At 44.5% G+C, this 25,620-nt stretch overlaps 1 protein-coding gene across 2 annotated transcripts in view; it reads right to left on the bottom strand.

The window, feature by feature from the left end:
- The window catches only part of smo (smoothened, frizzled class receptor), a 96,834-nt gene that overhangs the window by 27,163 nt on the left and 44,051 nt on the right, over positions 1-25,620 (bottom strand). The window contains exons 5-10 of one of the 2 annotated variants that reach the window (XM_084602413.1): positions 25,318-25,537; positions 18,826-18,949; positions 18,688-18,738; positions 11,135-11,227; positions 6,111-6,219; positions 1,555-1,749 (exon numbers count right to left, since the gene is read on the bottom strand). In XM_084602413.1, coding sequence (XP_084458539.1) covers positions 1,555-1,749; positions 6,111-6,219; positions 11,135-11,227; positions 18,688-18,738; positions 18,826-18,949; positions 25,318-25,537 — 792 coding nt within the window. The remainder of the gene's footprint in view (positions 1-1,554; positions 1,750-6,110; positions 6,220-11,134; positions 11,228-18,687; positions 18,739-18,825; positions 18,950-25,317; positions 25,538-25,620) is intronic. The other variant, XM_084602414.1, reaches the window with a different exon arrangement.

Raw genomic sequence — 25,620 nt, forward strand, 5'->3', positions numbered from 1 at the left:
CCAGTCAGTTGCGCAGGCCACCTCTCGCCACTTTGGCCGCATGGGTGCCGCATGCATGGCGCTTGCTGCCCGACAATGTGGTCGTGTGGACATTCAAGAAATGTTGCAATAGCAACTCACTGGACGGCACCGAGAATGACATGTTATGGGGAGCAACCAGTGAGAAAAAGTTGTCTTCGGAGGAGAGTTCGGACAGTTCTGAAGAATAAGCAGGCAAGGAGTCTGGTGGCACGTAAATAAAACGTCAAGTTTTGTGCTTATAATTTTTATGTTGAGTTCTTTACTTCAAAGTAAAGGGGTGGACCTATACTCTGCCTCGACTTATATTCCACATTATACGGTATTTTTTACTTTTTTTCAGCGCTTACAGAAAATTGTGGATCCAGCCTACCATCACTGCTCTTGGCACCTGAAAACTTGGCCAAGTGATGTGGTCTCACAATGTCATGCACTTTGGTGACGAATCAGCACTTGGCCACCTGTCATCTGCAAACCCGCTAGGACTCCTGCCATCGAGGTCACGTCACATGGTCTCCTAGCATCGTACAACCGTTGACCAATCACTGCCAAGCCATGTTACCTGTCAACTGCTGGAGCACCCGCTGAATCAACCGGCTTTTTGCGTCACGTGGTCTCATGACATAACAGACTCAGCAGGCCAATCATGCTCAGATACAGAATGATGTCACGTCTACATCACAACTCTCTTGACCTGCCACAGTACCTGCTAACTTGGCCATGTCACATGGCCTTGTGATGTCATAGAGCTTGCCGACAAATTCCCTTGTCGGTCAGCCGGCTGGTGATGACAGTGATACGGTCTCATGATGTCACACAACCTACAGACCAATCAGTGTTCAGCAGCGTTCGGCAGCCCGCTGAGCGCTGATTACTCATGAGGTTGACGAAGTTACAAGGCCACGTGACCTTTTTTGACCAATAAAAAAATCCTGTGACGCGCCTGCTTTTTTTCTAGGAATGTGGACTCTAATACAGTGACACATCCAGAACCTCCAATGTTCACCTGCTACAAGAAAGCAGGACTACATTGCCCTAAAACTGGTGACACACTTATTGCAACAATGTGCCACCCGCTAGCCTTCCAGGGAACGAAGAATTGTTGGTGCCTAACATGCTCTGCACTGGATGCAGTAAAACGCACTTTTGAATTAGGCACTGCTGACTAGAAAAAGTCTAATCTTGCTACTGCTTAGCACTGGCATATGTAGTTTGTGATGGAATGGGCTATTGGCATCAAAAGTAAGAGACCGTCCCTTCCCTAAGCTCCAAAACATGCCGTACTGCATGAGGGTGTTGCCCGATACACTAGTGGTGTCAAGATCTGCCCCATGTGCCTGCCTCAATGGGGTAAAGAGAAAGAAAAGGACAGGATGCATGGTACACAGTACTCATCCCATGTTCTTCTCTTACTCAGTGCGTATGTGCAGTGCCAAGTGCCACTTTCTCATTGAAGAATACAAAAGAAAAGCGTGCAATGGACAGGAAGTTTGTGAGTGGTCTCCGAAAGAACAGTGCATCCTTCCTCTTAAATACCTGCACCAGAAGTGGCGCCAGGTGGCTGCGGTTGCCGATGTGAGTACCCAGGAGGCCAGGGCCAGGCAGGCACCCAGGAAGGCCACCAGGTGGAGTTGCAGCATGGCTAGGCTAGGTCTAGCATCCGGCTCACATGGCCGCACAGGCAGCTCCGGCACAATGGGGTGCTGTGCCGCCTCAATATTGGCACGACAGCTGCGCACAAGAAAAACACAAAACTAGGATTCACAACAGGACCTGCAGATCGGAGCCATTAATGCTATCACGCCATACTCTTAAAGACAGAGTTTAAGTGTCTACCAAATTTTTTATCTATTCTGTGAAACAAACATTTCGTAAAAATAATAATTCAACATATTCAGTGCCAACTGTAGTACTAAACAACTTTGTACAGCAATTTGAGCAAAACTTTTCAGTATTAAGTAATTCTATCAGTGGAAGAAGAGTGAAGTCTGATAACACTCACGGACAAACCAACAAATGCCTCTCAGAGGAGGCCCTGTGACCAATGGTGTGGACCTATTTTCATGATCAAAGAGAAAAGTTGGGCTGGGCTGAAGCCGCATTCACACTGGTGACTTGCGAAGGTCGCAAGACAGCTTCGTCGACCTGCGACAACCACTGATCGATAACGAGTGTTCACACTGGCATGTGACTCGCTTCATGACAACCCTCTCTCCGAACGTGATTTGAACAAAGAGCAGACTTTTGCACTTTCTCGGCCCCTTTTGTTTACTACCGCGCTCAGTGCTATGGGTAGATCAGCTTTCACTCTTTTCAGGTATGAATATGTGCAGTTATTTCAGTGAGGAAGAAGATATTATTGTAATGGCCATGCGCAGGGCTGTCTCGGCAACCACAATTGGTCTAGCTTGACGGAAGCGACAGTGGAGTGCTTGTTGTTCTGCCACTTCAGTGATAGCAAGAGAAAACTATAATTCCTTACCATTTTTGTTCTTTAGACATTGCGTGAATAGGTTTCAACAGTAAATACCGCTTGTTAATTCAAACCTTTCGCAACTGGGGGAAAAGTTTGAAATATCCGAAGTTCAAACTTTCGAATAGCCTTGAAAGAACTGACAAGAACCTCTTGCATTACTTTAAACTTCTTTGGTGAAAAGCAAGTGTCGAACCGGAACCGGAGCGAAAACCGGAACCGAACCGGAACAAAAAGGAGGAACCGCTTCGAACCGGTTCACGGTATTGTTCCGACCCCCTTTTGCTGGCAACTTACCCTTTCTATTATTTTCTTTTATGGCTGCTTGATGCATTCTGTTGAACGCATCAAGTTCATCGGTGTTCTATAATTGGTTTACAGGAAAGGAAACACGCAGTATTTCTTACTCGTGATATTTCGCTGACACATCTCTCGGACAAATCTTGCCGACGCGAGACTTTGACACTCATTGCACATTTCTGATCACGATCAAGCATCAGTTTGGCTCATTAAGTCAGAAACACATCCACTTTCGGTTGGCTTGACGTCACATGCCTTGGACGTCGACATTGGTCGCATGGTTATTTCGACTTCTGATTGATTGTTCTTTTGGATATAATTTAGCTAAACTAATCACCCTATTGACATAATTTTATTTCTGCAGCATCCTTGCATCATCCTCTATCGATCACAACCTTACGTTTGATCCTATTCCTTCTGAAGACAGAACAGCTGCGGACACTTTCTGTACACAGGACCCCATCGACATAGCCAAAAAAGGCTTTTGATCACCTTAAAAAAATTGGAGGGTCTTTTAGATGTCTCTTAACCCTTTCACTGTCGGGCATTTCCGGCCGTGATGCACCTCCAGTGTCGGCTTGGTTTCAAGGAACGAGCATAGTGATTTATTTTTTATTATGATTGCTATACATATAACATAGTCATTGGAATATACACATTTCAGTGTTCTGCAGGTATTGTTAATTAACACCATCATCATCATCAACCTGATTATAAATTAGATAAATGAGGATATTATAAGAAAAAACCGATCGATACTTCTTGAGAGTCCCATTCCGAGCTCGGCAGTCGAAGGTTTCGCGTGGACAGCCATCCAAAGTGACCAGGCGCAGAGAGGGCGCACTTCCGATGGCCCAAACACGACAGAGGGAGGTGAAAAGAGGCTAAAACAACCTCCTTTGCTGCTGCTAGCAGCAAGCAAGGGCGCGGCAAGGGACCGAAAGCTGCGATCGAGTCATGTGTCGACCTATTGGAGAGGACACACACGCCCAACAGAATAAAAATAAAATCCTGCAAACCTGCGGCAGATAGCAGAACAACCCTTGAACCTGCACACACGCACCGTGAAATGCGAGCACCGCATGATCGCTTACTACGATAGAGTAGCGCACGCGGAGTGACCGCGCCCTGCAGAAAAGAAGGTGGCGGGGGTGGGCATGGTTGTTCCATACTCTTAGTACATACATACCAACACAACACGGGGCGAAAATACGAACTTGTAGAAAGATATTACAGATGGCGCAGCCTGTACAAGTGCGCCAGCTTCGCACTCAGGTGCGAAGTTTTGAATGCATGATAGAGAACGTACCGGTACGTCGGTAACACTGTGGAGGGGAAGCACGAAAACGTACTGGTACGTTTGTGACAGCGAAAGGGTTAAGAAGAGAATGGCGAAAGCCTACCCTTCCTTTACTATCATTTGCCTCTCATCTTTTGCCTCTTATCGACGTTCTTTGCAGTGCTACATATAATTATAATTCATTTACAGGAAAAGAAATGCACAGTATCTGTCGCTCTTTCTCCGGCAAGTGCACGGACGATATAACATCGCTCCTGGTATCATCATGATCCATTTACAAATGGAGGCAAGAGCCAATAGAGTTAATATGAATCTTTAGATCAGCTAATTTTAATATAAATCTCTAGATCAGCTTTAGATCAGTGGAATGGCTGCGCGCACCGGTTTTCCAAAGGTCTCTGATTAGCTCTCATGCGGCATGCTCCTAAACCGCGCCTTTCCGCGTCTCCCATTGGCTTGCATGATCGGCACGGCATTTGTTTCCCCTGCTGTTTTGCGTTCGCCGCCGCGGCCGCCACTTCATGCGACTCTACGTTTGTGCTTGTGTTTCTCGATGCACAGCTTTGTGCAGTTTTTCCTTGCGATCGAGATGCCGGAAAACAGTAGATTGTAACTGTGCATGCAACGAGCCTTTGGAAGCCATAAGAAACGGGCGTGGAACAAAAACCAGGAGACGCCGCAGCCACACGAGTGCCATTGGGACCAGAATTACAGCCGGTGCCAGACTTGTTAGATGTGCAGCGAACATCAACCCCGCTGTCCGATGACGACGCAGCAGGTTTAAATTACAGCTCGAATTGTATCCTGGATCACGGTACACCGAGTTGATGCCGCCGCCGCATACTTCGCTATGGCGGAAGTCCATTGTGTAGGAAAAGTCCGCAATCCAACGCAAGTTTCACCTCGGCGTTGGTGCGGAATGCGATGCTGGTACTGAGTTCATGATTGTGGACATGAAAGTGTCAAGCAATTTTATCTTGCACACGAGGTGCGGAACCTGCAGCAAGATCGCAAGGACATGAGCGGTCAACACTGGAGTGTCACAATGGACCTCAGCTGTAGCTCACAGCTCGCTGATCACTTTCGTGCTGGCCGCTGCCGGCGAGATTATTCCCAATTTTTGTCGCATACTGCTCTCACACAGCGTTACCGCATATTTTATTGAGTACCCATTACATGTGCGTATTAGTTTTTCTATTGTGGCAGCTCAGCCATGTGCTGGCGTCAAAATAATATATCGCGCCTCACCTTGCAACGTGGCCATAGTCACTGCGCTCAAAAAAAAAAAAAAATCTGCATGAATAACATAATTGATGTGCGCCAGCTTAAAATGAAAATGCACTGCAGAATATATCGTGCCATTTTCCCTGACTTCACGAAATTTTTGTATGAAATTTCCCTGACAATTCCCGGTTTTCCCAGTAGCTAGACACCCTGATAAGGCTTTTATAAATCTTCACCGGACTAAGCAGTGGAGTTTGAATTAACCCGAAATCATATTATCAAGGTTTAAATTAGCAAGCTTTCATTGTACCGATTAACTGTGACACCAGAGCAAGTTACAAGACAGGTAGAAAGCAGTCTTGCAAACTAAGCAGCCGTGCATACTTTGCAGTTAGAATAAAATGTTGTACCATAGTTTATATGCTTATTAGGGATGTGTATGTTAGATGGATGCAGAAATGCGGCGATACATCTAGCAGGTTAGTACAGTAAGGAGGGCTCGTAAAACAGCATTCATGGAATGACCATCCCTTTGGGCTAACTGCAAACCTGCACAGCTCAAAGCACTTATGTGTTTTATGAGAGACACAAACTTGATTGAGAAACTGTGACTGTGCTCCTCGCCGCCTTACCTTTCCTATCATTCTCTTCTATCTTTCTCCTTTAAACTCCTCATTCCCCTTCCCCAGTGCAGGGTAGCGAACCGGAAGCTTTCCTGGTTAACCTCTCTGCCTTCTCTCTCTTTCTCTCTCTCTGCACAGCTCCCTTAAATGTGTGCTACAGATAGCCACTTACGCAATGTAGTTGCGTAAGCTGCTCTCCCAGATGGGCTGGTTGCGGAACTCGTAGATGTGGCAGACGTACGTGCACGATACAAGCAGCACAGCAGTGATCAGGAACAGGCCTGCAGCGACAAAGGCATCAGAGAGATCAGTAGCAGTCTCTCTCAGAAAGAGGTATTGTTGAAGCCATTTATAAGCGACATAGATGCAACAGTTACTAAAGAACAACAGACATTTTTCCCTCAATTGACCTCCATAGCCTTTCCATCAGGCGGACCACGTTTGCAATAGACATTGTTTACGGAAGATGTTCGGTTATAACTGATAAGTTATTTTCGAATTTTGGTCAAGAACCTTACGTTACAAAAGATACTTTATTTCTGTTGTGCGGCTTTCTTCCCTCCACTACTGGGAAATAATGGTCATGCCTGTGCACCATGAAGGAAGCAATGTGTGATCCCTCCAGTGACGTTTATTATGACAGAAACTAACACAGAGTGGGCTCGCGAGATGCAAAACATCGAGTAGGGCACATTAGTTCCGAATGTTGCATGAAACACCTCCTTGAAGCTATGCTGAGCTGGGGCATGGGTGAGAGTGTGTGCCCATGGCAAAAATGTCAGAACTGGGCCTGCTCATGTTCCTCGTTCAACCAGGAAGCTCAAAAGCTAAAAAGAATTAGAGCAAGGCTATGCTACAAACAAACGAACATGCCTTCACAGCATATCGCAATGCGTGACCCTTGCCAACGCACTACAGCTGGCATGAATTTGGTGCAGTGTTGAAATCCATTTCTAGCTTCGGACCTTCAAAAATATATGGCGAAGGCCTTGAAAACGTTGCAGCAGGACATAAAGTAGGTCTACTTCCAAAGGCAGTAACAGGCATGCTAACGAAGGAATGAAAGGAGCCAATACTCTGTGAGAGTCCAAGGTAAACGTAGGAAATATTTCTTTATCTTTTGCAGTTGATACTGACCAGAATTAGTCATGTAATAATTTTAGGGAGAAAAATTATTAAATACAAAGTGGAAGAAAAAACAAAAACATTGACAACAAAACATTAAAAAATAAAGGTATCCCCTACGTTTACTTGCACTCTCGTAGACTGTTGGCTCCTTTCACTGTATCATATCATATTGTATCAAAAAAGTTGACAATCTTCAGCTGCATTGTGACATCACCTGATGGATCAAAGAATTCTTAAGAGATCACTCTCAATGTGCCAAAATTAACGGGTATTCATCTAACAGTTCATGTATCATATCCAGAGTTCCATAGGGACCAGTTTTAGGGCCTCTGCTTTTTTAAATTTATATCAATGACATTAGACATAGCATCTATGCATCACCTAATGTACAACTCTTCACTGATGATTGTGTAATTGACCCCACTGACGCAGTTATCTCACAGACTGACTTAATTAATCTAATTGAGTGGTGTCAGATATGGCAGATGGAAATTAATAGGAAAAAAAAAAAAAAGAACAAGCTCCAAACGCAGTAATACGCCTTCTAATGTGTACATGATTAACGGCAGTTTAGTTGAAAGAACAGATTGCTTCAAGTACTTTGGAGTTTCCTTTAGTGCTGGAGCGCCCATATGGATCACATCACAAACAAAGCATTTCATAAACTGGGACTCATTAAACGTCGTTTACACCTTGCCAACTCAGAGACAAAACTTCACGCGTACACTACTCTCATAAGCTCAGCTTTAGAGTATACCTCAATAATATGGAATCCAAGCAGCGTTTCATTAACAGTCTTGAGTCTGTCCAAAATAAAGCTGCCAGGTTTATTCTTTCATCATACTCACCGCACCACAATGTGTATAATCTTAAACAATCTCTCAATATTTCTGACCTTGTCACTCGACGCAAGTTCTCTGGTTTATCATTCTTTTATTCCTTACATCACAGTGACTCTCCATTTGAAGCATCACCCCTGCCTATCATATTTCATTCCAGACTGATCATACCTGCAAAGTACAGCCAATATTCGCACGAACGCTAAAATATCAAACCTCACTCCTATAGAAAACTGGAACTCATTACCGAGTGATATAGCTACTGAAACTACTTGATCATAATTTCAAATAAAACTTTTAGGGCAATTGGTTGTCTATATTCACCATAATATTGTTTTAACTATTGTCTTCTTAAGGGGGGACACGGGTCTTTCGGACCAAAAAATCGCGAAAAAAATCACTTTTTAGAAAATGTGATTTGCGAAATCAGTAGCTCTTTATCCACCTATCTGCTAAGTTTTTCATCTCTAGGGTCGGTATTTTAGTCACAATGCCAATTTATATAATCGATGTCGCCCAAATTTGGGCCGAAAACGACCCCCGAAACAACCATTTTCCGCGAGGCGTAGCTCCCATTTTGTGCGCGGCACCGTAGCCATCTTGGTCTCATTCGAAAGAGCTGCCTTTCGTCTTCAAATTGCCTCCTCTGATGTTTACATTCGCCCATTGGTTGCATAAAAAACAGCAAAAAAGAAAATGTGGCATTTGCAATCCCATTGGCTTTCGGGGTGCACGTGACGATAAGGCGTCACCGCATTGGTAGAGCTGGCTGACGGCGTCTGCTCGGCGCGCCTGAGCCGCGGGGAGACGGCGGAGACGTGACGCCGGCCGCGCTTGGCTCCGAACTGCGAGGTGCGTTCACGGCAAGAATTTGTGAAAAAAGTGAAAAAAAAAAATAGTTGAATAATCATCTCAAGTGACGCCCTGCCCCGACTGTGCGCGCTCAGGCCGACGAAAATCGTGCGTCGAACGATCACGTGTACGAGCTTAAAGTAGGCCTAGCGTGTTCCCAACCCCAGCACGGGGGACTGCTACTGCCAGCGGTCGCACCCGCCGCGACAGTGATAACGGAGGCCGCAGATGAGCAGAAAGATAATAAGCTCAAAACAGGAAAAGCTTGAACTTACGCCAACTCCAGCAATGAAGCGGTAGACGGATTGTGTTCGTGACAATGACGGCAGCGCGGCGGACAGTCCGCTTGGCGATGCGGAGTTCACGATCGTCAGATCTAAACAGTTTGCCGAGATTGGCGAAGCGTAAAACATACGGCGGCTATATTGGCATTTAAAAAAGTGAACGGGGATAAGGAATCGCCGTCAAACTTATTCTCCAATGCGTAAACTGCGGGACACGTCGTCTTCGTAGAGCTCGCCGCGCGTTTGTGCCGATCGGACCTCGTTCATAGTCCTTAGAGAATTCACTTGCTTCCAGTGCAATGCAGAGCACTGGGAAGCAGCAAACAGCTCCAAATTACATTTCTTTTCCGCAATAAACGTTCCTCACCGCGGTCTTGATGCGAGGACGTAGCAAAACGACGTACGTAAAAGAAAAAAAAAAAAAAACGCTGCCTGCATATGACTCGCGCAGCCGGAAAAGTGACAACTGAATGTGCTGCAACTGCAAATCAAAATGAAAGAGGCGACACTTGGACGTTGGAAAGCAATGAGACTACATTCCTGGATGTTTATAGCCATTTTAAATTGTAAACGTGTGCATTGCACCAGTGAATGTCTGTTAAATAATGCCCTGTTTCTTTTTTGCTCTTTTCTCAAAACATGCATTCTCGACCACTTGCAGTTTTGTGGCCTTAATATTTCGGCAGCTATTGCTGATAGAGTAATAATTTCTTTTTCAGCATGAAGCCAAATATGTGGAGCACACAATGTTGCAAGTAGATTTTTTAATTTCTTGTTCAAAATTTTTAAAATGGCTTTTTTTTGTGACCTTTATATGCTATATTTTGACCTTTGAACTTTGTTATGCAATAAAACAAGAAATAATTGCTTAATCAAAAAACTGCTTGCAACATTGTGTTACTCATTCTTTCTAGTGTCCAGCAATGTGTTCACCTGAAGTTTTTCTTCAGTGATCATTTTGTAACTGTTCTTGTAAGAATTAGACTAATTGGTGTAATTATCTCATGAAATAATTGGATCACAAAATAAATAATTGCAGTTTTGGAATCTGCACAAAAAACTACACAAACCCACCAAGTTGCATCAATTTTGATTGGTAAATAACGAAAATAGTTTTAAGACCAGTGTCCCCCCTAAAGCGCTATGTGATGTGCCCCGCGCCTAGGGTATCCATTAGTGAATATAGTGCTGTGTACTTTGATCTGTATGTATAATTTTTAAGTGTATTTGTTAACTAATATGTCTCAAGATTATGTATTGTGCTGTTTTTCAAACTCTCGCTGCATTCAAGCTGAAGCGGGACTTCCCCGAGATGTAAACACAAAAAGTTAAAAAACTGATAACTGAAGAAAAAAATTGCATAGATAGAAGACAAGAGAAGTATAAAAGATATTTCAGAGTGTTTCTTTCACAAACAAGATGTGTTTAGTAAGTAGCCCCTTAACCACCAGAAAGCATCTTCATTGGATGGTATGAAGGTGAACTGTCTCTAGAAGATTTAATTTCAGCACACTGAGCACTGTAGGTGATTCGAATACAACTCAATACAGTAGACAACACATGAAGTGGAAGTGACATAGGAATCGGCGCATTTAGATGCTAGCAGAACATAACCAGCAATGAAGTTGCTGCTGGTGGACATGTACCTCAACTGTTACTACATCTTGTGCGGACATCTGCAGAGTAGATGGGTGCGAGCTAAGCTGAAGATGGCAGTGAGAGCACCACATTAAACCCACAGGCGAGTAGCGGATCTCTGCTAGGAAGTCGCGTTTTCCAGCTTCTACCGCAAGAAGTAATGCTGACCCAGCAACCCTGTTGTGTGGCCAGCATAACAAATCCCTAAAGTCTGGCAGTGTTTCACTCGAGGCAAAACATCAACACATCATTGTAAGAGGTCTGGTCTGTTTAAGACCTGTCCCACGTTTGCCAGCACAACTTCGGCTTTTGCATGATGCTGGCACTGAAGAGAACCTATCACAATTAGAGCAGCTGATGACTGCCAAATCATCTACGACACAAAAATTTGCCTTCCACAATGATAAAATGTGCTTACTGTGGCGACATGAAATAAGAATCTGACGTGTCCTTACCAATGCGCAGTATCATGCTTTGGATCTTGGCTCGCACCCGATCGTTCATCATGTCACTGGTGCCACCTTTCAGGCGGATCAGCTTGTACAACTCTGCAAGTAAGACATTGCCAAGCAATAACTGAGAGCTTACGCAAACACCAGGAGAGGGAGAAAAGCAGGCATCTGGACTTCCAAAGAAGGGCTCAGAATGAGTGCAATCATCACAAACGGCAAACACTTTGCAAAGATGCAGTCTAACAAAAAAACACGCAAGTACAAAAGAACTCTGCACATGCAAGCACACAAGCGACCTGTACCATCAGCATGAAGAAAGCTGAAGGACACACTCAAAGGTTCCTTTGTGGCTACATACTTTGTCTTCAAGTATAAAATTTTAGTCAAAGGAGTTGAGACACAGATTTTTTCCTTGCGTAACTTAAATTTGGAACTGCGCTTATGTCACTAAACATGGATCACTACATAAAATTCACCAGAACTCAATAAATAATTTAAAAATAATTTTTCTTTTCTTTCAGCTCCAGGTTTCAGAACAGAGACTCCCGACATCACACGAGTGAGTATGAGATCACGTGATGCAAATGAAAGCTGCAATACATTCACCGCTTTGTAGTTTTAATTACATAAACTCTTATACTAAGATGCTCCTGAAGTCATAGTGACAGCGACTGGATAAAAACCTATTACATTGCAGCTCTTGGTCTCAATGACATCATACACACTTGCGATGTCGGTACCAATGTTCCGCAATCTGAAAGTTAAACCAAAACTGTCTGGTAGGATAAATTCAATTGTAAGTTATTTATGAAGCTGAGGTGAACTTTACAAATATGCTAAGAAAAATTTGATGTCTTTACCTTCTAAAAGCCAGAATTATTACAAATTCCAAGGGATTATTTTTCTTTCTTCCATGACAAGGCTATGAAATCTCTGCTGGTGGTTTCTGGCCTTGCAAATGTAGAGAAGTCGCAAAACTGTCTACAAATTATCCCAAATTATTGGCACCGAATGCAACTGCAAAAATGCAGCTTTCTAAGTACAAGTCATTTACAGCACCTTTAAGCAGTGTGCTGTTGCTATAAGCAATAACAGACCTGCTCAAACAAAATCTAAAGAAGTTCATGCTTCGGTCGTTTCCATAAAATATTAAACCCCAGATCAGAGTGCACAGGACAGATAGTTTACTTTCCAGATGTTAATCGCACATACTTCGCTAATGAGTTCCATGAAAGCAGAAATTGATGTAAGCAATAAATTTCCATGGGCAACTTGGTCTGTAAGTTTTGTTCTGCAAGCTCCGCTAATAACTATCCTCTGCTATTCCTAGAACTTTTGTCAAAGTAACCCCCTACCTGGTCCCTTGCCTGCTTCTTGTCTATTACGGCATCTATGTAGGATGCTGTACTGCATTTTTATTCTGCTCATTGCCAAGTCTAAATAAAACCTTTCGACTAAGTGGCCATCATGACTCGATACAGATGCATAGGCCAGCACAATCTTCAATTTGCGCCTCTTCAACTTAACTGCAATTAACTGCCATCCTTCTGTGAATGCAGATAGAATGCTTCTACGTTGTCCGCTACGCATATGCTTGCGGACCAGAAATCCATGCGCTGCTAGCATGCTAAACCACAATAGCCTAGTATAGGCCCAGCTTTTTAATGCTGTGCATGCTTCACCTGTCTTCCTAGATTCACTAAGCCTATGGCCTGCAATTTCTAAAACAATCGTACTAGTTTAACCTCACTGGATAGGATAGTAGTGTAAACATTGCAGGTTCAGTTCAAATTGCTGCCTGTCCTGAGCCAGGAATATTTGGCACCCCACGCTGCATCACAGATTATGACCGCCGCCATGGTCAGTTGTCGCTGCAGCCACTGGGAACTGAGGGGAGTGAGGCTGAATCGTGAGTTTAGACCAGGTGTTTTAGCAAACAATTTCAAACATTCCAACTATAGGGATAGCAAAACAGAAAAATAAGCACTTTCAGGAAGGAACCATCAGCTGTGACATACGTAATTTGTTGCAAAAACCTTTCTACTTAACATTTCTTTAACACAGTTGGATGGTTAGTCCTGAAGGACAATTTGAAACTATGCATAAGATAATGCTATATCAGTTTTTGAAAGGAATAAAAAAAAGTAACCTTCCTTTTGTAAATCCTTGAAGAATTAGAAATCCAGTGCCCTTTCGGCCCTAATCCGGAAGTGTGCCACGTGCGCACAAAGCTTGGTTGCAATGCAATGTGTGATGATGATGTTTTCCAGTGGCTATGATGACCAACTTGAACTGCAAGTGGTGTTGTGCCAAGCCATGTACAAGCATAACAAACTGTGTGGTCATTTATTTTTGAGAGAGACGAAGCAAAAGAATGTTCACGATGACACAACACAGTAGAGACGTCTCTCATAGCCTGAGTTGCTTTGGGACTTTAAGCTCCATAAACCAAACAACATAGCACCCTTTGCGTGGCTGCGATTGTGATGATGATAGTGCTAATTTTATTCTGTTTTCATCGCATATCCCCGTTTGCCGCATATGTCGAGTTCTCACGTCATTGCCTTCTAAATATTTTATCTTTTATTGAATATTCAGTCAAATTTTTGTGGTAAACACCTACCAGGCGGCGATAAATCTATCATATCTGATGTACCGCCAATAACCAATCGTTATACTGTATCTGGCTTATGTTTACACAGGCGCAACGAAAAAAATGATAAATCACAGGCATTTGATCACTATAAGTGATATAGTTATATCTGGTATCGTTATAAGTGGACTGCACTGTAGAACAGGAAGTTTGGATTAGGTGCCATAGTCCTTACCCTATGTCATGATTGAATATGTATGTTTCCACTGAGCTTGCTGTGCATCTAATGTGCTTAGCTTGTTTCATGTGAAGCGTGAAAAAAGTGGCAGATGTCTTCATACTCCATTGCTTAAAATATTGGCTTTTCTTAGTTTGAAAAACTGATATGGTACTGTCTTATCCATAGCTTTCAATTCCCCATTGCCACTAATTGCACAGATGTACCATTTACTTTCAATTCCCCATTGCCCCTAATCGCTCAGATGTATCATTTAAAAAGGTAACTTGCAAGTTTTACCCAATTATGTACGTAAGTGTTTCGTTAGGAGAGCTTGTACAGTAAAATACCTTCGAAGTGACAATAATTTGATCCTGAAAATATTTCCTTCTTTTGAACTCCCTGGTTTTACAGATTTTTTTGGCAGCGTTCACTTAAGCACCCAGCACCCATAAGCAGCAGCCAAGTATGCTACACCACAATGGTAGAAACTTGTTCTGGTGCAGGTCTGCGTCATTGTATCTGGGTGCCAGGTTAAAGATGCATTTGACGCCCGGTTATTCAATGCCATCAATACTATATTTTTTTCTTGCAGTGTGAACTGCAATGTTAACAGGCTTCAGATCATGCTCCGCTTGCATGTGAGGTGGATGTCCCACCTGTCTACCACGGCTATGTTAAGCACCCAGTTGGAGGTCACAAGCAGATTGTCGACACATTCGTTTGAGCAAAAGTACAGTACTTTCATCCTTTGCTTCAAATACTAAGCAGGGTAATTAGTGCTACAAAAAGCTGTGCACTTTCTGCATGGTTCTCATGGCCAAGCAAGCACGACAGGAGCTTGCGCTGGCACAGAAAAAATAGGACACTTGCAGGTCTACAAAGGCCCTTATGCCCTAAACTAACCTGAACAAAAATTGAGTTGGTTCTCACATGTTATGAGTGACCATTACAGCTTACTAAAATGCTAATGTGATTTGATAAGAATGGCTCTGATGCCATGAGCACGGCTACTCACATGCAAATCGTCAGCTGCAAGGGGAGAGAAAGAGGCAAGAGGAACAATGAACATGACAAAAAGCAAGACTAGTGACAATGCACAGCAAAGCAGGCAAACCAGATTACTGCAAATGCAAACAAAAATGAGGTTGCAGCTGCATAGCACAAGCCATCGCAGAGAGTTAAAAGAGAGCGCTGCCTTTTGCCAACAGTAACTTAGCAGTGCAAGCAGCTAGAAACACCTTGGCTATGTTTCTTTCCCCACAGTTATTCCCACATAGCCGATTCAAGTTACTGCAGCCCAACTTCTAGGTTTCAATGCACAGATGCTTCCCAGGATGAGGAAGCAGTGTGGAAGAGGAAATCGCGCTGTTTCCTCCACCCTATTCTGTCCCATTTAGTCGTCCCCACCAAGGCTGCAGCCAGTCTGGCCACGACTCATATTCTTTATAGTTAAGAAAAACTCAGCTGCAACTCCCCACCTTGATACTGAGGCACGCGATTACGAAGGCTTTGACTGAGAAGAAGAACAGCAATGGACATTCTTTATTATCGAACTATTTCGAATTATCGATATATCGAACTATTTCACGATCCCCTTCGAGTTCGATATATCCGTGTTCGACAGTAATAATAATACCAATGGCAGCTGCAGATGGCAGCTATTAATTGCGCTGTGCCTTCCCTCACATATAATCAAACGCTGACGACCGTCCTCCAGTAGAGAAGCATGTGGCCATCTTGAACAGCATTAAGAAAGCCGCTTTCATAACTGTCGCAACAGGTTGTACACTGAGAAAAATTATATAGCCCAAGGAACTAACTAGTCTACTGGAAGCCTGCTACTGTTGCTTCTATATTGTTCCTGCTCTCTGGTGAGGCTTACGGGTATAGTAAATTATGCTCGTTATGCGTGGAAACACAATTTGCGACACATTTGCTTCTTTTTATATCAATACTTTGTGGAAATGTGCGGGTTTTCTATATTTAGTTTTAACTCCCAGCATTGCTATTCAATACTAGAAAATTTAATTTCATTTGCAGATAATTTTGATTGTTCATATTTGATTTACGACCGAAATTTTGATATTCAAGCACCTCTACTAACATGTCGACTTGGCATACGGCCCAAGCACTTATGACAGTGAATCCTTGCACACAGGAGTTATCTCTGTTGCAGAACAGCGCACAAACTAAGCCTCCCGTTTTTGGCTAAACGGAAACATTAAAGGGACACTAAAGAGAAAACCGAAGTGGGCTTGCATTGATAGAATGCCAATTCTTGATTACAAAAAATCCACTCTTACTGAAAACAGAGCTGTTATAAGGAAGTAAAGAGTAAGAACAGAAATACAGGTATTGCCGCCACAGCCAAAACTTGCAACTACAAATCATGTGACGCGCTAGGGATCCCGGAGGCTGACAAATGCGAATTACGTTGCCCATTTGAATGCGGTCGTAGGTTTTGTCTCGAACATGATAGCATGCTTTTATCACACGTAAACGACGACGAAACGGCAATGTAAATGTTGCAAGGCAAATATAAAAATATACGTGGCGGCGTCCACTTCGGTTTCGGTTATGTTCCGGCTCAGGCACTTCGTGCATGCTCATTAGTTTCAAATTTGGACCTGCAGCGCCTAAATTACGAGCTTGGAGCAGCAGGTGCGCCTGGCTCGTTCACATTTGAGCATTCAGAGGTGCGAGCGAGCGAAATCCGCTGCCGCCGACACGCTCCTTCGTTCACACTTCTGCGCCAATATATCGCTGCCGTTGCCGCTTCGACTGCGAGCTTCCGTTAAACCTGACCTGACCGCTCGACTGCAGCTATGTACACCACGAAAAGCATACATATGCTAAGTACCGAAGGAAAAACTTATTATCATTCAATTCTTTACTAAATCATGGCACATCTGACCAAATACTGCGGCAACAAGACCTTCAACGTGCTATTTGCAGGCATCGTAAACAAAAGGAACATACTTGCCGCTCATACCAAGGAGAGCGTCGATATATTGCGCTGGTCGCCCAGCGAAAAAAAGGGCCTCGGGTAAAAAGTAAACACTAAAAATAACGAAGCACCACAAGTACATTACAAAAGGTAAAAAAAAAAAAAGTCTATTTGCAGCAGTAGCAGTTGGATTCAAACTCGCCACTGCTTGTTCATTAACGTTCTGCGCTAACCGTTCGGCTACGCCATGCTTTTTTTCTTTATTGCTAAATGAACATGACAAAATATACAGTATAAAATATTTAAAAGGTTGGCAGGCCACTTGCCGGCCGCGAAAAATGCAGTCGTTTCATTTTGGAAAGATTTCCACGCAACAGGAACCCCCAAATATTTCTGCACTTTACGTCATGGCCGCATTTACAATAGAACATGCTTCTGCTGAAGGTCTAAAAATTACAACTTCTTGACCATCGGAGCATGCTGCCTGCTCTCACGACTTGCAACTAATGTTCTGGATGCCTATGCCTACTATATTGTGCACTGGATTCATTTTAACATGGAATTTCACAGTGCTGGCACATTTAGTGGTGCCGGCCCTTCGTTCATGCTCTGCTATCGTGGCCGTAGTTTTCGCTGAACACGGAGCTGTAGCATAAACCTTAAAGGAAAAAAGTGTGATGAAGCTTCAAAACTGGCAAGCGCAGCAGCGAGGACACTATATTTGCTGGCAACTAAATCTTATTTGTATCTAAACATTTCGGGAAGCGTTGCGATGACCGAGGGCTCGGTTTGTTTATACGCAGTGCAAGAAGGAGCGCAAAAGCTTGAGAAACATGTAAAGTATTGTGCATTACAAGTGCTCTATGTTGTTGTTTTTTCTTCCTTTATGGGCCCATCACTCTGTAAATTGCTCTCTTCATCGTTTTATTTATTTCGGCTGTGGCCGTCATTGCGAGTCATTGGCCCCTGAAAAATGCTAATCGGTCGACACCGCGGGCAGCGCCGGCTCGCTAGCAATCACGGAGACTCCGCTTACGTCATAATGTGCGTCACTCTACTCCGACTACGTAGTCGGAGGGAACAGTCTGAATTCGACCGGCGGGAACAAGAAAAAAAGCTCAACTTCTTATCGCAATATCTCAGCAATTATTCGATTTTTTGCTGCCGGATATGCAGCAACAGTGTCCCCAAATGTAGTTTATTAGATTTTCATAGCATCTTTGGGTATCTCTAGTGTCCCTTTAAGCCAACCTTGTTGGACTTCTTCTCAGAGGCACAATACAGGCTGTTCAGGTACAAGAGCAGAGTTTAAACTCGGCATTGCATGCTCTGCTAGAGGGGTGTAGAACTACACCACTACATACCATAAATCCATAAATAGTCTCTCAGATAAGAACTTTCGAAGGGAGGTATAACCTCTGTCTAGGAAGACATGCAATGACGATGCAGAACTGGGCATCCTTCATGAAATACTGGGCCATCAATTCAGTTCTTGGCGTTTCCGCTTTCCCTTGTGACAGGAAGAGTGAAAAAAAAAAGTGGCATTGGCTAATTCGAAAAGCCGTCGCTGCCCTGTCAAACACAGTAGAGGCTTACAGTACGAAGAACATGGACGAATAGCTGGCAGACATAACATAGCACATACAGACCTCTTTTTCCACGGCAAGTAAGCGAGGAAAGCTAAACACTGCACATGTTCACACCACTCAGCATCTGAAAGCCAACTCTTGTCGAAAACCATACTCATCAGTCCCTCAGCTTACAGTAAGTTCAGAAATTGCTTCAGACTGATTTACCTTGTGACTCTCGAGCACAACCAGCCCATCTCAACCTTTTCCAATTTTGTTCTGTAAAAGAGATTTTTTTATCTTCCTCCACAAGCAACAGCACACCAAGAAACACAGCAGGACAAGCAGGGGCAGACAAACACACACCTCGGACAAGAAAGTAGCCCCCAGCGAAAAAGGCAGCAGTGACGGGGAAGAGCACAAGCATCAACCGGGCGTGTGGGTTGGCCGCCGTCACAAAGCAGATGCCTGAGACGGGGTCCCCATCCACCTGCACATCATACCACATTAAGCACACTATCAGCAGACAATGGATGCTTCATTCCCAGTAGCGGCGGCAATAGACTCTTGCTATAGATCAATTTGAGAAAAATTCACATTTTAGGCTGGTTCTAAACTTGCACCATTTATTAACACTGCATCAAAAGGTTACCACACAACACAGTGCTTTTCTGGGCAAGAAATTTTACAATGTGGCTGCTCTTCTTTTTCAAAGATGGGAGTAACTGCTAAGTAGTATCTACGCAAGCAGAGCCATAAGAATACAAAGGAAAGGTATAGAGCTTTCACAGAAACATCGCCACTAAAATAAAGAACTCATCCTTCACAAGAGGTCAACCCCAGTTCAACATCTGTCCAAGGCAGCAGCTTTACCATGTAAGCTAACCGTTGGATAGGTTATCAAATGCCAAATGAGGCGAAACTGATCAACAACTGGAACACTGTGTATAAGGGAATGCTGCAAGTAAGCGAATGTTCCAGGTAAGGGAGTGATTACTCATTATCATTCACCCAAACACAGCCAGACGGCTACGAGAAATGCTAATGAGCAGTTACTCCCTTAACTGAATCCTACTCAACCTTGTGGGATTCCCCTTAACACATCTGCCTAGCTGCGCAGAGGCACCACTAGGATGGCACATACTAGCATACAAAAGGAGGAGCCAGCGGGAGAAGAAGCACCCCTAATTTACAACTTTTACTCTGTAGAAGGACATATTCAAAAATTAGCATATCTCATTGGCAGTCTATGCACAAGACACATCCGAAGTCATAGATAGGGAAATGACAACAGAAACCCATCATCATCATCATCATCAGCCTGATTATACCCACTGCAGGGCGAAGGCCTCTCCCATATTTGTCCACTTAACCCGGTTCTGTGCTAGCTGCATCCACTTGACCCCTGCGAACTTCTTAATCTCATCCACCCACCTAACTTTCTGCCCCCCCTGCTACGCTTTCCTTCCCTTGGAATCCAGTTTGTTACCCTCAGCGACCATCGGTTATCCTCTCTTCGCACTACATGTCCTGCCCATGTCCATTTCTTCTTCTTAATTTCTACTAGAATGTCGGTAACTTGAGTTATTTCTCTGACCCACTCTGCACGCTTTCTATCTCTTAATGTTACCCCTACCATTTTTCGTTCCACAGCCCTCTGGGCTGTCCACAACTTAAGTAGAACTCTCTTGGTTAGCCTCCACGTTTCAGCCCCATGGGTGAGTACAGGCAAGATGCAACTGTTGTATACTTTCCTCTTGAGCGATACCGGTAAGCTGCTAGTCATAATCTGCGAGTGCTTGCCAAATGCGCTCCATCCCAATCTTATTCTTCTCGTTATTTCCTTTTCATGGTCCGGATCTGCGGTTACTACCTGTCCAAAGTAGACATATTCGCCTACTACTTCCAGTATTTCGCTACCTAATGTAAACTGCTGTTCCTTCCCGAGGCTGTTGAACATTACCTTAGTCTTCTGCATATTGATTTTCAAGCCTACCTTACTACTTTTCCTGTCTAGGTCATCAATCATTATTTGCAGTTCATCCCCCAAGTTGCTTAACAAGGCAATGTCATCAGCAAATCGCAGATTACTGAGGTATTCTCCATCTACCCTTATCCCTAACTGCTCCCATTCCAAGTCTCTGAATACTTCCTCTAAACAAGCTGTGAATAGTACTGGGGAGATTGTGTCTCCTTGCCTAACACCTTTCTTTATGGGAATTTTGTTACTTTCTTAATGCAGAACTATGGTTGCTGTGCAGCCACTATATATATCTTCCAGCACTTTCACGTACGGCTCGTCTACCCCCTGATTTCGCAATGCCTGCATCACCGCTGAGGTTTCAACTGAGTCAAATGCTTTTTCGTAATCAATGAATGCTATGTATAAGGGCTGGTTATATTCCGAGCATTCTTCTATCACCTGATTGATGGTATGGATATGATCGAGAGTAGAGTACCGTTTCCGAAACCCTGCTTGATCCTCTGCTTGATTGCAGTCTATGGTTGTCCTGATTCTATTAGCGATTACCTTAGTAAATACCTTATATGTAACAGACAGTAAGCTGATTGGTCTGTAATTTTTAAGGTCCTTAGAGTCCCCTTTCTTGTGAATGAGGATAATGTTTGCATTCTTCCATGGTTCCGGTACCGTCGATGACACCAGGCACTGCGTATACAGGGCGGCCAGTTTTTCTAGCACGATATCTCCCCCGTCCTTCAGCAAATCTGTAGTTATCTGATCCTCTCCAGCTGATTTCCCCCTTTTCATAGTTTCTAGTGCTTTCTTGACCTCGTCCTTCGTCACTGGTGGAACGTCTGACTGTTTTTCCCTACCGCCAATCTCATTACGGTCCTGACTACTTTGGGTACTGTAGAGATCTATATAGAACTCCTCGGCTACTTTGACTATCTTTACTATATTAGTGATGACGTTGCCCGCCTTGTCCCTTATCGCATACATCTGGTTTTTGCCTATGCCCAATTTCTTCTTTACCGCTTTAAGGCTTCCCCCGTTCTTTACAGCATGCTCAATTTTCTCCATGTTATACTTCCTTATATCGGCCACCTTGCGCTTATTGATTAGTTTTGATATCTCGGCCAATTCGATCTGGTCTGTTGGATTGGAAGCTTTCATACTCTGGCGTTTCTTAATCAAATCTTTGGTCTCCTTAGACAGCTTACCGGTATCCTCTCTAACTATCCTACTACCTACTTCTACCGCGCACTCAGTGGTAATATCTCTGAAATTATTGTTCCTTGCCTCTAGGGTAATGTCGCCATCCTCAGTTAGAGCTGAATGCCTATTCTGTAGCGAGATCCCGAACTCTTCTGCCCTCCCCCTCACGGCTAATTCGTTGATGGGTTTCTTTCTTACTAATCTGTTGCGTTCCTTCTTCAGATTTAGGCTAATTCGGGACCTCACCATCCTGTGGTCATTGCATCGCACTTTCCCGATTACCTCTACATCTTGCATAATGGCGGGGGTTGAACACATTATGAAGTCGATTTCATTTTTAGTCTCTCCGTTAGGACTCTTCCATGTCCATTTCCGGTTCTTCCGTTTGCTGAAGAAGGTATTCATGATTCGTAAGTTATTGCGCTCTGCAAACTCAACTAGTAACTACCCCCGCTATTCCTAGAACCAATGCCATAGTCACCTACTGCCTTGTCTCCTGCCTGTTTTTTCCCTGCCTTGGCATTGAAGTCGCCCATTAGTACAGTATACTGCGTCTTTACTTTTCGCATTGCCGATTCTACATCTTCATAGAAGCTTTCAACTGCCTGGTGATCATAACTACATGTAGGTGCATAGGCCTGTATAACCTTCAGTTTATACCGCTTATTAAGACTAATTACGATGACTGCCACCCTCTCATTAATACTATAGAATTCATCTATATTGCCCGCTATATACTTATTGACAAGGAAACCTACTCCTAGTTGTCGCCCCTCGGGTAAACCTCGATAACACAGTACATGCCCATCCTTCAGTACAGTATATGCCTCATTCGGCCTCCTAGCCTCACTAAGCCCTATGACATCCCATTTCATGCCCTCTAGTTCCTCTAACAGCACTGCTAAACTAGCTTCACTAGCTAGGGTTCTAGCATTAAACGTTGCCAGGGTCAGTTTCCAATGGCGACCTGTCCAGCGGAGCCAGACTTTCTTAGCACCCCCTGCTGCGTCACAGGTCTGACCGCAGCCGTGGTCAGTTGTTCCGCAGCCGCTGGTGACCGAGGGCCGGGGTTTTACGGAGCTCATCATAGGAGGTTGCGGCCAATTACTGCACCAGGGTGGCCAACTCCTGTTCTGGTGAGGGAGTGCGTTGCCGGAGGTGTTCACCGGCATCAGGTCGCACCCCAAACCTGTGTATGCAATTCCATCGTCACGCAGATTTTTTTTTTTTTTTCATCCGGTGGAGAATTGCGTGGCACCGGGATTTGAGCCCCGGTCCTCTTGCATGCGAGGCGGATGTTCTACCGCTACGCCACGGCTGCACCGCCAAGAAATCCAAGAAACTCCTTAATACGTAGACATCTGCAACAAAAACTGCAGTTTTACAGACCCAGTACTCTGACAAAAAGAGAAAGGGATTCCAACAGTTTCTTGGTTATATTTTTTGCTACTGCCAAGATCGGCCAAATTTTCAGGACTGTGCGTGCTATGGAAAGTGCCCACCCTCTTCGTTATGCATGAGCGCATGTTTCTTCAATCGCCATTCTATACATTACTCGGATGGTCCTGCACAATACTGCCTAACTAGCACTGTTTTCTTTCTTAGCTGTTTTAGCATGCACTTTTAATTCCTCGCTTCCATGAAGGAATGTTTATTAAAAAAGGATGAATATAACTGTGTACAGCTTAGGCTTTTCTTTTTTTTTTTTTTCTCATCATTGTTTTTGTTGATTACTGCCATCACATGGTCTTGTCTTCTGCTGCTCACTAAAAAGCTAATTACCTTAAAATGCTGTCAGATAACCCTACCTGCTCACAATGACAGAGATAATCCGTGCGTGACACTGTTTGATTCTGAGCTGCTTATGCTCCTTTGAACTTCAATCGAGTGAAAAAAATGAACAAAAACATTCCAATTATCCGTATGCTAGATTATCGAATGGCCTTTACAATAGTGCCAAAAATGCTGGTGCATGTTGAAGAATCCCAGGTGGCCGAAATTATTGGAGCCTTCTGCTGCAGCATCCCTCATAGCCAGTGTTGCTTTGGGAAGGTGAAAATTCATTTGTTTATATGCCTGTAACTGGATTCAAAGCATCTTTGCTGCGGCCTTGATGAAGAGCACGTTAGGCCTAGCAACACCAAGTGAATGGTGCACTGGCGCATGTTCCACTTGTGCCCGAGTCTGATGAAAGTGTATTGCGACGTTGCAAGTGAGCTCCCACAATGTAGACGCACCCTATTCTGGCTTTTTTGTAGAGTAATGTTTTGTCCCTTGTGATGCAAACACTGAGCACACAAGACGAGCTGGCAGTGCTGGAGCACAACATGCTCCACGCAGCCTCCACAACCTCCAGCTTGCTCCATGCTTTCCAAACTCCTGGCGGAGTTTGGAAAGACGGACGTGCTTGTGGCTGTACTGGCGATTGAAGAAAGTTATCGTCTACAGTAAAAGCTTGATTCACTTGAACTTCAAGGGACCAGAAAGAAAGTTCGAATTATCGAATGGCCTTGAAAAACCTGACAAGAATCATTTGCATTACGGCAAATTTACATGGGTTCATTACTAGAGTAAATCGCTTAAGGAGGTTTTATACTCCGAAGTAGCGCGCACGCGGCATGGCGACGTCATGTCGGCCTAAACGCGACCTGCTATACTCCGGCGGCGCTCGACGCCGGTGCGTTCGGCGGCTTCCGGCGTGGTTCGACGGCGCCCGCCGCCGAATGCATTCGGATGCATTTCGCGTGGGTCACGCCGAGGTATTGAGAGAGTGTTGCTCAGGGAAGGCCGCATGTGCACCCTCTTCCCTCGTTGCTTCTCGCCTTCTGCGCATGCGCCTGTCCAGTTGCAGGTGTCTCTCCGCGGTGGAACCAGTTTCACTGTAGGGAGCCGGTTTCGTGCCTAGTGCGGCGTCGCCGACTTGACGTATCCGACTTAGACCGACGCTTGCTGCGCGCCGAAAACGTCGCAGTATAACTCCGCCTTTACAGTGCCATGCAATCGTGCCCGGACACGGTCTAACTGGGACGACACCCGTAGCGCTTCTCCGACGCCATAGCCTAACACTGAACAGACAAGCAGCCGTTACTACGGCCACCGTCCTCTACCAGCCGTCAATAACATACTACACCCTGCATTTGGGTCTCATCAGACAATGCTAGATTGGACACATCAGCTGACTGTTGGCAAGACAAGAACACACTCCTCTGCTGGCTGCAAACATTCCAACACACGAAAGGTTTGCTATCCACATCAACAGATGCCACTACACATGCATTAACACTTCTAGTTGTATGCACACCCACTTGACCATACAGAAGTTCAGCCACTAGGGCATGCTCTAGTTTCAGTGGTCAGATGCATCGCAAGTCATGTAGTCAGACTAAGGCGAATATAAAAAAGGCCAACAACAAACGAGACTATGAACACACTAGTGACCAGTCTCATTACCGAATGGAGTGCAGTTAATGTTACAGCAGCGTGCCACTTCAACAAAAATACGGCAACAACCAGGATGACCGAAAGACGCACTGGCTGGTGCCATGTCTTGCGTCTTGGGTTCCTACACTGTTCCTTTTCTGGGTATCCAGAAAGGGGTCGAGCTGTACATGTACCCACTAGTCCTTTCCAGAGTTCCCAGGAAAGGGTAGAGTTGTGGAGTTGTGTGCGTGTGCGCTTACCAGTCCCAAGGCCATGACCACGATGAAAAGGACGAAGGGCACGCTCCAGGCCATCAGGTGGAAGTAGGCAGCCTTGGCCTGCAGCTGTGGCACTGTGCCCCCTTGCAGCTGTAGCCGGTGTTCCCAGGCGTACGCCAGCAGCACCAGCCAGCATAGAGCCGCCAATAGGAAGTAGTAGCACAGGAAGAAGATGGCCACGCATGACAGGTTCTCACCCGAGCTGCAGGGTTTTGGTGGACCCTCATTCGCACATTCCAAGAAATGTTCAATGCAATAACACATCCTGTCAATCCAACCTGCGAA

Source organism: Amblyomma maculatum, chromosome 4 (assembly GCF_055883805.1).
Source record: "Amblyomma maculatum isolate TAMU_Amacu chromosome 4, ASM5588380v1, whole genome shotgun sequence".
NCBI classification, from domain to species: domain Eukaryota; kingdom Metazoa; phylum Arthropoda; class Arachnida; order Ixodida; family Ixodidae; genus Amblyomma; species Amblyomma maculatum.